At 36.8% G+C, this 13,684-nt stretch overlaps 2 protein-coding genes across 3 annotated transcripts; both read left to right on the top strand.

The window, feature by feature from the left end:
• Positions 1–938: 938 nt before the first annotated feature.
• Positions 939–5,823, top strand: LOC126619353 (peptidyl-prolyl cis-trans isomerase FKBP16-3, chloroplastic). Of its 2 annotated transcripts, XM_050287709.1 has the most exons (9): positions 939–1,052; positions 1,153–1,313; positions 1,714–1,997; positions 2,720–2,803; positions 3,225–3,274; positions 4,231–4,279; positions 4,744–4,818; positions 5,008–5,123; positions 5,335–5,823. In XM_050287709.1, the coding sequence occupies exons 1-9, from the start codon at positions 1,030–1,032 to the stop codon at positions 5,336–5,338; spliced, it is 846 nt and encodes a 281-aa protein (XP_050143666.1). In that variant the 5' UTR covers positions 939–1,029; the 3' UTR covers positions 5,339–5,823. The 2 variants fall into 2 exon arrangements, with proteins under 2 accessions (XP_050143666.1, XP_050143665.1); XM_050287708.1 differs by lacking the exon at positions 5,335–5,823 and having other exon boundaries at positions 940–1,052; positions 5,008–5,233.
• Positions 5,824–9,213: 3,390 nt separating this feature from the next.
• Positions 9,214–12,967, top strand: LOC126619355 (peptide methionine sulfoxide reductase A5). Its single transcript, XM_050287711.1, has 5 exons — positions 9,214–9,526; positions 11,125–11,448; positions 11,830–11,942; positions 12,038–12,182; positions 12,483–12,967. Exons 2-5 carry the CDS (start codon positions 11,146–11,148, stop codon positions 12,678–12,680), a joined length of 759 nt encoding a protein of 252 aa, XP_050143668.1. The 5' UTR covers positions 9,214–9,526; positions 11,125–11,145; the 3' UTR covers positions 12,681–12,967.
• Positions 12,968–13,684: the final 717 nt, after the last annotated feature.

Below are 13,684 nucleotides of genomic sequence, written 5' to 3'. Positions count from 1 at the left end.
AACTTGCTTCAAAGACGTATGAATGTGGATGGTAGGTGTGCGATGTGTGGCGCTGTGGAGGAAACGGAGGAACATCTTTTTTTTTTTGTGTATTTAGTAAAGTGTTCTGGTTTTGCTGCCCATTACAATTGATTCGTTGTCTCTGGTGGGACAAGACTTTTAAGGAATGTTGGGAGGCTTTGCTGTCACGTATTAAAGGAATGGTAAGGCAGGAAGATGTGGTGTTTCAAGGGAAAACATGGAATCCAATGGAGGCAATTGAGGTATGGAGGAGACATGTGGGTGAGCATTGGGTATTTGAGAAGGAGGTGAGGGATTCTTTGGTTAACTAAAAGGAAATTGGGGCACGAGAGGACGGTGGAGCAACTGAAGGGTGGAGGAAACCAAAGTTTGGTACTTTGAAAGTAAATTGTGATGGATCATGGAATTCGAAGATGCAGCTAGGGAGTTATGGGTGGGTGATTCAAGATTTTCAGGGTGTTTGCGGAGAGCAGAAGGGGGGAAATAGGCCTTTTAATTCGGCAATCTTGGCGGAAGCGAATGCCATTCGTGCAACACTTGTGTTTTGTAAAAACGAAGGATTTACGAAGGTGGAGATTGAATCGGATGCCCAGGTGCTATTGCGAATGATTAATAAGGAGATTGAAGTGGATGCGGATTTGGAATATCTTCTGTTTGATATTGATTCTTTTTGGTGAATCATATTGGAGATGTCAAAATAAGGTTTGTGCTGCGGGGAAGCAACCTGGCTGCTCACACGGCTGCCTCGTTTATTGCCAAACATGGTGGTCCATTTGTTTGGGACGAGATAGGCCCTAAAATTTTATTTAATATTCTTACTATGAATGTAAACATTTCAATTAGATTAAAATTAAAGTCCCATGTTTTGACAAAAAAAAAAAAAAAACTAAATTTTTCTTTTTTAAAAGCAAAAAATTAGAAGAAAATGAAAAGCCCAAAACAGAGAACGGGCCTCCCATTTTTCGATCAAGTTCCCTGAAGATTCTGAAAGAGGGAGAGAGAGCATAGATGAGCGGTTGTCGGCGGCGGAGGTAGGCTGGGGGGGCTTTGGTGTTGTCCGGTTGTAGTGTCTTTTTCTAAGTTTTTTATTTTTTTATAGAGTTAACGGAGTTAAGTTGGTGTGAAATGCAGGCAGAGGGTGGGCAGAGGAAACCTTGGCACACCAGATCTGCGCCCAGGCTGGACCGACCATATTTATACAAACAACAAGATTTCGTTATCCGTTTGTGGACGTTACAAACTCTTCACTTCCAGCATGGCTTCGTCTTCCTCCACTCTGCTCTTTCCATTTGGTAATCACTTTTGTTCTTCATTTTTCTTATTAATTTATTTATTTACAATCCATGCATTACTTTACCATCTTCGTAGTTCTTATCAATCTCAGTGTGATTCATTACAAACCCTAAATTCGCAACTGTAACATTTGCCCCTCTGTTTGGAGGGAGAGACGAAAATGTTGAGACCAATCGAGAATGTAGTGAATTATCCATTCCAATTCAATCCTCGAGAGCAAACGAGGCCTAAAAATTTATACATCAAAAGGTGTTTTAAACGGCGTGTGGTCCAATCCAAGAAGCTTTGTGCTTGCTCGTGTGTGTGTGTGTCGCGGCTTTAGATATGCTGTTTCTCTTTTTAAGTTCTACCGAAATGCAATATCACAGTTTTAGTTCTGTTGCTTTTCCTACAAGTTAGGTTCATCTTCTGGAAAAAGGATGTCCGCAGATTACCAAGGCGTTTCCTGCGACAGGGTTCAAGGGATGCTTATCCGATGTTCTAATTCACAAGTTACTGTAAATGCTACAAGGTCAAGAGTATGTAAGGATGCGTTTAATGTGATCAAAAGAAGAGATATGATAGGGTTGCTTTTCGGAGTTTCAAGCGCTGTGACAGGCGCATTTGAAGCTGAGGGAGCTGGTCTGCCCCCAGAAGAGAAGCCTCGACTGTGTGATAATTCTTGCGAGAAGGAGCTTGAAAATGTATGGTGAGGTTGAATTGATCCCTTGGCTGCATTCTATATGTTATGGGAGTTCAGCTGTTAATTATTCACCTCAAAACTCTAGCAGGCTGTAAAACTTGGATTTTACTGATGTCTCGATTTATTCTCTTAAGTCCTTGAAATTAATATAAAGTTTAGGAAATAATATCTTGATTAAACTCTTAAGTCTTTAAAAATTAGCTCAAACTGGAATGAACGAAGTTACGTTTTAGGGGAAAGTTTTTTTCTGTAGCTCGCCCAAAGAAAAAGTTCTACTTAGGTCTTTTAGAATCAGCTATAAATGATATTTTCCAGGCATTAACGTTTAGGTTCAAAATAGATAGGGATTATCTCAAAGTTATTAACCAATCCAAGGTTATAAATCTAAGTTCTAAATTATGATTCTGCACCCTAAAACAATCAACCATGTCAATAAAATAGATACCAAGTTAAAGAAAATTGAGTAGAAGTGAGGTCTTCACAACGCTTCCCGCAGGAGCCATCTTAAGCTTGAGAAATACTTGCACAACTTTATAACAGCTCATATGAATGCACACTGTGGCCTTCATTTGGTAAGGACTGGATTGTTTTTTATTAAAGTGGTCATACCGATTCTTTTCTTTTGCAAGTTCAGTGGGTGTCTGTCAGTGGCAAATGCCTTTTGTTGATATGATCTATCAATTGTACTGGTAAATGATGTTTGAAATTGTCACTTTGTTGAAGGTGCCTATGGTAACTACAGAGTCTGGTTTGCAGTACAAGGATATTAAAGTTGGTCAAGGCCCCAGTCCACCAGTTGGTTTTCAGGTGTGTAAGATTTAAATCATCCTGGCTTGTGAGAACTAGATTTCACTACAATCTAGAAAAAAAATGGGATTTTCTGAAAGCGTTTGATGTTTGTGGGTTTCTTGATTATGTTGATTGATTGATTGATTCTCATACTTGGTTTGTGTTATGAGCATGCGCTTGATTATTAAAAAAATTGAATGAAATTTTCTTATCTGATATTGTCTCTGGCCCCCTCATCTCGGCTCTTTTGTGATTCCCTCTTTCTTACCAATAGACTTCTTACAGTCCTTTATAGAGTCACTGGTGGTTATTTCTTCTGAAGCCATAGCAGAGAGGATTGTGCATACTTAAATCTACCCTGTCGATTTATGGACATTTGTATTTTGTGTTTCTGACTCTTATTACATTGGCGCTGTTTGCATAATTTCTGTATTAACAGGTAGCAGCGAATTATGTAGCCATGGTTCCATCTGGACAAATATTTGACAGGTAAGCATATTATTATATCTTGATAGAAGTGGAAAATAGAAATGAAATGGCTTAATGTAGATCAGATGATCTTTTGGTAAGAAGCATAAGTTTATGAAAAATAAAGTATAGCTGCGGACAAGTTGTCCCTCTAAAGATCTGAAATTCTGAATCAACAAAGAGAACGTTCGAACCCTCGTTTCTATTTGTCATTATCGTCCTCTCTTTCAGCTTTGAGAGTGGCAGTTTGTGCCTTTGACCGGTAATGAGGAGCTACTCTCACCTAATCCTCTATTTATTTTTTTGTTTGAAAATTTTGGACACCAAATTCTGAGTTTGTCCCATGAAACCTCCAGCCCATTTCCCCCACATCCGAGTTTATACAGACTACTACTCCATAATACCTTTTGCCTTCTTACCATCACTAAACTTATTGTGCTTCTCACGAAAAAGGGTTATGCATGTAGTTGGGTTTACCCAACTCAATCAACTTCCCTGAACAGACTCAACCACCAGTATAATGCTATTGGACAGTGAAGAAACAAATGATCCGCATTTTCAATCTCTACATATGCACCATTGGGGAGAAAGACAAAACTGTGGGTCTTCTCCTTCTGATCAAATCACAGAGGACTTACGGTTCAGGGTTTCAGGGTGCTGATTACTGGTTGTATCGTGCGTAGACTAACTAGTGTAAAACCACAGTGCATAACTTTTGCTTGCTGCTTAATGATATTTATAAAAGGCTACTATTATCCAACAATAAGGTATCTGAGAGAGATAAAATTCATATTGGTAATGTATAACTGTATAGTCTTGTTATTTTCTAAAGGTTTGCTGCGCCGGGCTTAATTTGTGGAGCCGTCCTACATTTTTATCTTTTTTTCTGTGTAACGTGTCTTGTACTTGACAAGTTTTGATGGTGGGTAGGACTAGACTCAGTTTCTTACTCTTTTACTCTTTCTTCATTTGTACAGTTCATTGGAGAAGGGTCAAGTTTATATATTTCGTGTTGGCTCTGGTCAGGTAAGCTCTACAAATGTCTTCAAGCATTTATTTTTTATTCATTCTATTTTGTTTCCATCACCCCACCTCGTCACTTGAGAAGAGTAATTCGGGTTATGATATTGTGGTCTGTTTGTAGGTAGATTTCAAATTCAGTCTACTTAACATTGAGTCTTCTTGAAACAATTAACGCACCCCCAAACACGACACATTTGGTTTCCCAGTAATCAATGGAATAAGGGGTATTGATGTTGTTCTGGGATAGCATGTTATCATACAATAACGCAAGCAAAAAAATTAATAAAAAGAAGAAACCCTAAAGAATCAAATCATAGATGACTAAAGCGATGTCTCAAGGGTTCTTACTGCATCATTTGAAGTGCTTTATCACATTTTCAGTTTGTTATAGGAAATTCCAAAGCGGAACAACTTTCGTAGGGGAAATGAATGTTTGCTAATATTTGTAATTCAAATGAGTGGAACAGGTGATCAAGGGACTTGATGAAGGGATCTTGTCCATGAAAGTAGGTGGGAAGCGACGACTCTACATCCCAGGATCGGTAAGGCTTTTACTTGGCTTTCTTTGAAAACTAAAAAGGAAAAAGAAAGGTCTCGAAAAAAACCTAGGACCTTATTCCAAGCATTGTGCATTTGGAGTGCTTTATAGTTGAACTGTTGAAGTGCTTATTCTAAGAAATCACAGCAGGAGGGTTCTAACCTTTGTGCCTTTTTCCTCTGTTTTTTATTAGCTGGCGTTTCCCAAGGGTCTCAATTCAGCTCCAGGGAGACCAAGGGTGGCTCCAAGCAGTCCGGTTGTTTTCGACGTGAGCTTGGAATACGTACCAGGCCTTGACATTGAGGAAGAGTAAGAGAACAGATGCCTCTCTTCTTTTATATATTTTTTTCTTTGTAGTTTTTTATCTTTTCTGAACACAGGAGCAACAAAAAAGATCCATTAATTCAATTTTTTCTTCATATTTTTTTGCAAAAAAATATTAAATTGTCTTTCCTTAGATTGTTTCGTGAGATTTTAGAACATTATGCTGATCAAATCCATGTCAATTTGATTGTTTAAGATGAGGTAAGTCCAAATTCTCCACACTTTGGTGTTGCTGGTTTTCTTTTCAACCCTTAATAGAAGGACAAATCCGCACATGGATGTCTCATTACACAAACTAACAGAAATCAAAGAAGCACCATTAGACTAAGCGATAGTTGGTACTCAGAAGCCTCTGAAAGACAAAGATTCGTATCACTCTCAAGCAACTAGCTGTGGTTGCTGGTGGGAGGAGGGGTTCATTGTTGAGGCACAAACTGTTTGATTTTCCTAAATTAAGAGTTGAGTTTGCTGAATGATATATAGGAGGTTGCAGGAGCAGCATCTCTGTTGGGAGTAACATTTTAAGTACAAGCCCTTGTGTTTTGGAGATATGTAAATGTGGTTTGACCCACCTCTTCCATTTTATTGCTTTCCTTTTCTCTTCTGAGATGAAAAAGAAGATGCAAATTCATATAAATATTTACATTTTTCACCCAAAATTATTATTTTACATCATTTTACCCGACTTGAGATGGATTTAAATCATAAATAGCCTTATTTTTTTTAGCAAGGCGAATCAAACCTAAGATGCAAATTCACAAAAAAAAAAAAAAAAAAAAAAAAAAAAAAAACCATTTGCATTAAGAAACTTGGTACCATATACAACGATTTCGAACCAAGTAGTTATGGTTGACCCATTTTAGATTAGGAGTGGGCTTTCGGGTGGATTGGTCGAGTTAGGCTTTGGCTAACCCAATAGCCTTGGGTTGGCAATGTTAGAACACATTGCCATCCCAAGAAAATGGGCAAACCAACTCATCCAAACCATTCTTACGCAGGTTTGGGTGGGTGGGTGGGTTCTATGAGTTGGGATTAATTATTTTACTTTTTATTCCTAATGTGAGTATGGACATCACTACATGTTAGTTAATATTTAAACTTTATTATTAAAATAAAGTATAAATAGAAAAGTGCGTTTATTAACAATTGAATTTTATGTATTTGTCCATTTGATATGTATATACAAACCCTTTAAGGAAAGAGATTTCTATTTATTTATTTTTAAAATGGGGATTTCCACATCGAAATTTAACGATCTGAACCGTCTACTTTGTAAGTCTCAATTCATAGATCATTCTTGCAAAAATTAAATTCAATCCAAAATCGTTTGCCTACTTAATTATCACGAAGAAATTTTAATGTTTTTTAAATAACAAAGTGATCTTCAATTTGTTTAAACTCAATTAGATTTACTATGCCACATAGAAACAATGCAACTCAAACGAAAGTAGCAACCCAGTTAGCAAATTGATCACGGACATAGCCACCCACAAGGCTAAGGTGGGTTGTAGCCCAGGAAGGTTTATTGTAAGTGCAGTCCTCTCTACTCACCCATTTCTATTTCTCACACATCCCTCTCTAGTTTTCGACCTTCACATGGAATGAATTGATGAAGATCAATGACAAAAAATTAATAAGGATATGTGAATAGCACTACCCTTTCTTTTCAACACATGCTTTAATGACTTATGTTAAGGATGTAGCCTATATAGCTCACTCAATTCCAATACATATTATTATTTTATGTATATTTAGTAGAGGAGGTAATAAATAATATTTTTTTATGCTAAAAATAATAAATTAGTTCTATCGCCCCTCCCCCTTCTATCCTGTTCATTGAAGAAAAATACCATTTACTCTATGCGATTTAGCCTCTGTACTTCTTACTCAAGAATTTAGTTTACAATTAAATCCCTATCTCCGCAATTCCTTACGTTTCGTTACGATTTTCCAATGAATATAACCTTCGGTACATTCTTTTTTTAGTACATCAATATTTTTACATTAAGTGGAGGGGAAGTTTGGCAAAGCCACACAATGGGCCTAATTTGATATCGAATTCACCATCCACGAGATTCGAATATAAGACGTCTCACTTCCAAATAAAGAGGAATACTACCAGACCGTAGTACTGAGTGGCCCTTCGGTACATTCTTAATTGCTTTATTTACTTATTCTTGATTTATTTAGTAGGTTAATTCTTTATAGAGAGTTTTAACGAAAAGCTTGCGATATTGTTCACTTAAACGAAAAACCACATTTTTACATTAAAAAGTCAATCATGGTACTATTCACTTTACCCTTTATTTTGTCCTCATCGTTAAAACTCAAAGTTTTCAAGCCATTTTCATTAGTTTTCCTTTCTTTATATGGTCCTTGAAGTTGGATTTGGATCCCATTCGGATCTAAATTGTGAGGATCATAGGGATCCTCACATTATAATCATTTATCGTGCATCGTGCGGTCAGAAATCATTTGATTTTTTTTATTTAAAATTAAACACAAATAGTACCTGATGAAAACTAGTCGCACAATGTACGATGAACGGCTAGGATGTGAGGATTCCTAGGATCCCCACAAAGTGGATCCGGAAAGGATCCTCTTCCCTTGAGTTATTGGTTAGGACTATGATTTCAAGAATTGTTTATGTTGTATTGTTATTCTTTTATATTGATTACAAGCACATGCACGCATAAAATGGTTACGAGAGAGAGAGAGAGAGAGAGAGAGAGAGAGAGAGAGAGAGAGAGAGAGAGAGAGAGAGAGAGAGAGAGAGAGAGAGAGAGAGAGAGAGAGAGAGAGAGAGAGAGAGAGAGAGTATTTTTAATCAGAAATATGTTAAAACTATATGTAGGTGAGAGAGAGAGAGAGAGAGTATTTTTAATCAGAAATATGTTAAAACTATATGTAGGTGAGGCTTTCAAACAAACAACAAAATTTCAGTTGTATGCAATCACATTACTGCCCATATTTCTTATTTATGTTTAGTTTTAATTAGAACGATAATTTAATAGAATTTTGGTTGACAATGAAAGTTCTATTAATATTTAGTTTAGATTATATAATTTTATATAAGAAAAAAAATATATGATTTTAGGACACTAATTTCAACTAGCCCGCTCAAGAAAAAAATATTGGCTCCGCCCTTGAAATTGAAAAGTAGTTGTATACAAGATTAATTGCCACTTCAAGTTAGTAAATTAGGTCTTGCAATATTTAAAAAAAAATTATTTAGTAAAGAGTTTAAAAATAAAATTTAGGCTTCACAAGCTAAGATAAACTTATAATATTAATATTTTAAGGTGAAGAGTGAAACTTGAAGAGTTGGTCGAAGAGTGAGTTGGAATAACAAATTTTGAAGTTGCATAAAAATGCTAAATGAGTTAGCAAATGACATTATTAATGAAATTTTTTGCAATCGAGATGCTCTAAAACAAATGAGGATCCTATTTGAATCCTCAAATCGTGTCCGTTCATCGTATATTGTGCAGTCAGTTTTTGTTAGATACTATTCATATTTAATTTTAAATAAAAATATTTAAAATGATTTATGGCCGCACAATGTACAATGAACATACACGATTTAAGGATACTAGAGATAGTCACAAAGAGGATCTGAAGAGGATTCTCATTCCTCTAAAAACTTTAGCTGAGTTTGATATGACTAAGTTTTATAATATATATAGATTTAGAAAACGATAGATTAAGTCTCACAATAGGCTAGCAATAATATGGTTCAAATTTACTTTTTACGAGAATTAAACCTAAGACCTCTCACTTCAGGCCCGAAATGGTGGATAGTCGTAACTTGCCACTAATTGTCCCTTTTATAAAGAAAAAAATATCATTAAATCATAATACTAAGTCACGATTAAGTTTTATATTAAATACAAGACTTATCTACTTTTTTTTTTCTTTCTGTTTTATGAATTTCAGTGGTGATCTCTTTTATCTCTCCTTATTATTTACTGAACTCAAAAATAAAAAGCTAAAGTCAGATTTTCCGGCCGATTGACTCAGATTTTCAACCATTACCATTCCCGTCATTTTATTTACAAAATTTAGTTAACCTTCGACGCCAAACGTTACTAACAATATTTGATGAGGAAGCCCCACAATTTTCCCACTTCCCATCCGCCTCTAATTTTTTTTTTCCCCCAAAAATCCAGATTTTTTTTATGTGTAATTGCATTCGCTCCCTATCACGGCGCCGGTAGTGCTCTTTTCCTTCCCTTTCTCAGTCTTTCATACCATCCCTTTTCACCCATTAAACACATGTTTTGAAGCTCAATCATCCTTTCCCAGGTTCACCCGCTTCCCTCTCTCGTCCGACAGATCGGTCTTTCACTTTTCAATCGCCGTTGGATTCCTTCCTTGCCGGTTTGCAGGTAAGCCTCGGATTTCTTGAAAATTTAATGATTGCTGAAACTTTTGGGATCGATCAAGCTCGGAATTATTGAATCACGCATCTAAATCTCCTAAAATTGGTGCAATGCAATGCTTAATTTCAATTTGTAATGGGATTTGTTTAGATCTGATGATCATTGGTATGAATTGTGGTGGCACTCATACCGTTAACATAGCAATGGGCCACATTGGATTCATACCCATGAGATCGAGTGATTTCATATGAAATACATGTGTAATTATACAAATAGTTACATCAACTTGAATTTGGATTTCTGTTGGGAATTAGGGTTGGAACTAATAACCATTTTGAAGTGACGCGTCTGCTAGTTTTGAGTTCATGGTTTTCATTGAAAAGTAAATTTGAATAGGCAAGGTTGGATTATTGTTTTTGTTATAATCTTATTAGTTAGAAATTACAATGGGTTTGGATATGGTTGCATTTTCTATTCTTATGCGTGTTGGGGGTAGGCAATGTCTGATTACGGTTTAAATGATCAATGACACCGGTATAAAAACACGCCTCGGAAAAATTACACTAGAATAAGTCACAAGGTGTTAGATTCGAGGGTTGAAGATGCTTACTCGTCATTTGTTTAGATTGCCTCAATATACGGTGTGCTCATGGATTGAATTGAGGAAGATGCAGCAAGTTCGGCAATTGTCATGCTTGGATGAGTGGACTCAGAATAAAAGAGATGATGCCTAGAAGATCATAAGTATGTTTCGGTTATAGCCTTATAGGACTATGTGTGCTATCAGGAGTTTGCTTCTCCAGGCCAAGTATTTTAGATCAAAGACAGGCCCAGATTGTTACTTGGTCAGGTCGTGTTTGGCACATGCAATTCTCGTCACACGCCTAAATGTCCCATGCATGCTGATATAGGCACAAGCTAAAAAGCTGCTACATTGGAGTGCTGTGCATTGAGCGTTCTGCACACAAGCCTACTTCATAGCCCAAGCTCCTATTCAAGTGCATATTCTAGTTTCACATGACCGAGCTATAATTAGGAATACCATGCATGGGCTACATGTAGAAGATACATGTAGGACATGTTTAAGAACAAGGCCATTGTAAAATGGATGATGTATTAGCAAACTTTTTGGCATATAGTCCAACACTTGTCATGGTGACAACCATCCATAGACAATACGTATTCAATTTCTTTACTTTTAGGTTTTTCAAAGAACTATATGCGGTCATCTTGTCTAGTTTTGATAAAAGATTGGAGGCATCTGGTCAATGTCACGTTGGCATGCAGTCGTCATTTTCTTTTGATTCAGGTCATGTGAGTTTCAAAAGATGGTTGATCAAAAGTCTGGCATAATACCGTATTGTTTTCCAGATACAATCAGCTGAAATGAGAAGAGGATTGTTCTGGGTTGGGCCCTTGAACTTGATCAATTTTAGGAGCTAATTCAGTTATCCAATAAAAACATTGTAACTTGGAAAAATAGGGCATTATTGATATGACATCAATTCGCTATATTATGTTGTAATTCTCTTTATTTGCTTTCGTTTCATAACATCTCGGAAATTTTAACCAAACCGAGGAAGTCTAATGCCCTTTTCTTTCAGACCTTGTCTAAGACAAAGCCAATGGCTTTTCTTCACAGCAGCATTTCCCTTAGCCGTCTATTAACAACATTCGTGCTCCTGACAATTCTTACGGCCGAGAGACGCGTGTCCATCAGGATCCCAGATCGGATCACTGAACCCACAAGAGACCTACCTGACAACCAGTCCCTGAAAACAGCAGTTTTCGCTCTGGGAAGCTTTTGGAGATCTGAAGCTGTCTTTGGGTGCTTGAATGGAGTTGTACAGACGACTGTTGGTTATGCTGGCGGATCCAAAACCAACCCTGAGTACAGAAGCTTGGGTGATCATGCCGAGTCTATCCAGGTCGGTCTTCCATTTGTCTATTGGTTTTAGATTTACATGAATGATTTTTTTTTTCCTTTTTTTTTTTTTTGGCTCGATTCAAAGGTGGGTTTAATTAAGCTCAAATTGGAAAAAATTATCTATATGTGGTGTCTTGTTTCTTGTCAAGATTTGGACCAAATAGGATAATTATCGTTATTTGGCTTACTGGCGAAAAATTAGAGAAGGTGAATCCCTACAATTTGCTTTTCTTTTTTAGTATAGGAGTAGGCGAAAGTTTAGTTTGATTACAAATATGCAATTTTTACTAAGTCGGTTTCATATACTTCGTCATCTTTAACTCAAGCTGATTTGTTCTGTTTGAATGATTGTGACTTGTGTAATCCTTTAAATGCTATGTAGGTTGTATATGATCACAGGCGGATTAACTTCAAGCAACTTTTGGAGGTTTTCTGGTCCAGTCATGATTATAGGCAAGTATTTGGGCAAGGTCCTGATGTGGGTAACCAATACAGGTAAAACTTGGGACAGCAAACAACTCTTTCTTGCATAACATCTACTCATCACTTGCAGTCACTACTCATAGTGAGATTTCATCATATATAAACAGATCTATCATTTTTACGAATGGAACTGAAGAGTCCAGATTGGCCGCTACGAGCAAAGAGAGAGAGCAAACTAAGTCAAAAAGTAGCAGTGTAACTACTCAAATCCTACCTCTGGGATCGTTTTATCCTGCCGAGCCTGAACATCAGGTACAACTCAATATCCTTTTCTTCTTCTCCTCAATCTTTAACAGGACATTTTGGGGTTAGATCTTTGTATTGTAAAACTTTCTTGGTCCTCACTCCCATAATTCTGGAGTTTTAGAGCGTCTTTTGAACTGGAGCTCTTTCGAGCTGTGAAAAAAGAGATAATAGCATAGTAAGCCATAAATTAGAATTTGATATGGTATAAATGAACTCTGTGCTTGACTTGGATAAAACAGGGGTTGCTTAATCGCTTTTATACAAACAACTCAGATTCACCGTGGCTGACTTGATTTTAAAATGCAGAAGTTTGAGCTGAAACGTAGGCCATTTCTTCTCCAGTTAATTGGAAACTTGCGGGAAGAGGAACTCGAGAGGTCAAATTTGGCTGCAAAACTGAATGGATATGCTGCAGAGCTTTGCCCTCCGAAAATCCAGAGACAGATTGATGCAAAAATCAATGAAATTATTAAAAAGGGATGGCCCATTTTGAGAGACCTGTAGCTGGCCGTTGGATTAGAACTTTAGACAAACATGCCCTCCATTGATCTCTGCCCGTTCATGTTCAACCTTAGTTGCTGAGAATCCCAAGCTTTAGAATAGACAATCCAATTGAGTTCATTGATGTAATATGCTTCTGTCAATGTCATTATGTTAGGGTTGGTTATATCTAGTTTTTCAGGCTTGTTGGTCGCCAAGGGCAATGCATTTGAATTTTGAAGGGTAATATGCCAATATTCTTTGATGGCCTTGGGTTGTGAGACAACCAAATAAAAAAGACTTGTGAGATACATACTTATGTTATTCATTGTTCTAAAAATCCCCGCCTAGCGCCGCCTAGCCCCTAGGCCCCAACCCACCGTCCCGATTAATGCCTAAGCCCCAGCCCACAACCATAGATTTAAAAATCGATAATATCGCCGAAATATCGTCGATATGAACCTAAAAATATTTGAAAAATTCTGAAAAGTCTCAAACATGCACATAAAGGGGTTCGAACCCCTCCCATCTAACTCCAGCGACTTGACCACCATACCACTTACGTTTTTATGAAAACATGCTAAACTATTTATATATATGGTTTTGTTTTGAATTCTTTTTGCAAGAAACAAATTTGCACATATTCCAAATTTTTTGTGGTATTATATTTTAAATTGTGTCAATTAATTACTTAGTCAATGGCATGTGGTTTTTAATTTTTCTATTTTTTATTTGGTCACTTACATGTATGGTTGGAAAAAATTCCCGAAAATCCCAAACCAAACCGAAAAAGTCCCAAACCAAAACCATCCCGAACAATACCGAAATTTTCGATATGGGATTGGTTTCCAAATCCCATTTGTTTGGTAATCCTGAAATCCCGAAAAATACCGAAGTATTCGGTTTCCTATTGACTTTTGGGTTTCGGTTCTTGAAAGCCATTGCTATGGTTGCTGACTACTCTTCACAATACACTTACTCTACACATAGTGATGATGAAGATAGTGAAAATTTTGAACCTCATAGGA

This window comes from Malus sylvestris, chromosome 4 (genome assembly GCF_916048215.2).
Source record: "Malus sylvestris chromosome 4, drMalSylv7.2, whole genome shotgun sequence".
In the NCBI taxonomy this organism is placed as follows: domain Eukaryota; kingdom Viridiplantae; phylum Streptophyta; class Magnoliopsida; order Rosales; family Rosaceae; genus Malus; species Malus sylvestris.
The sequence above is the reverse complement of the archived record's forward strand: the minus strand, read 5'-3'. Positions and strand labels throughout refer to the sequence as shown.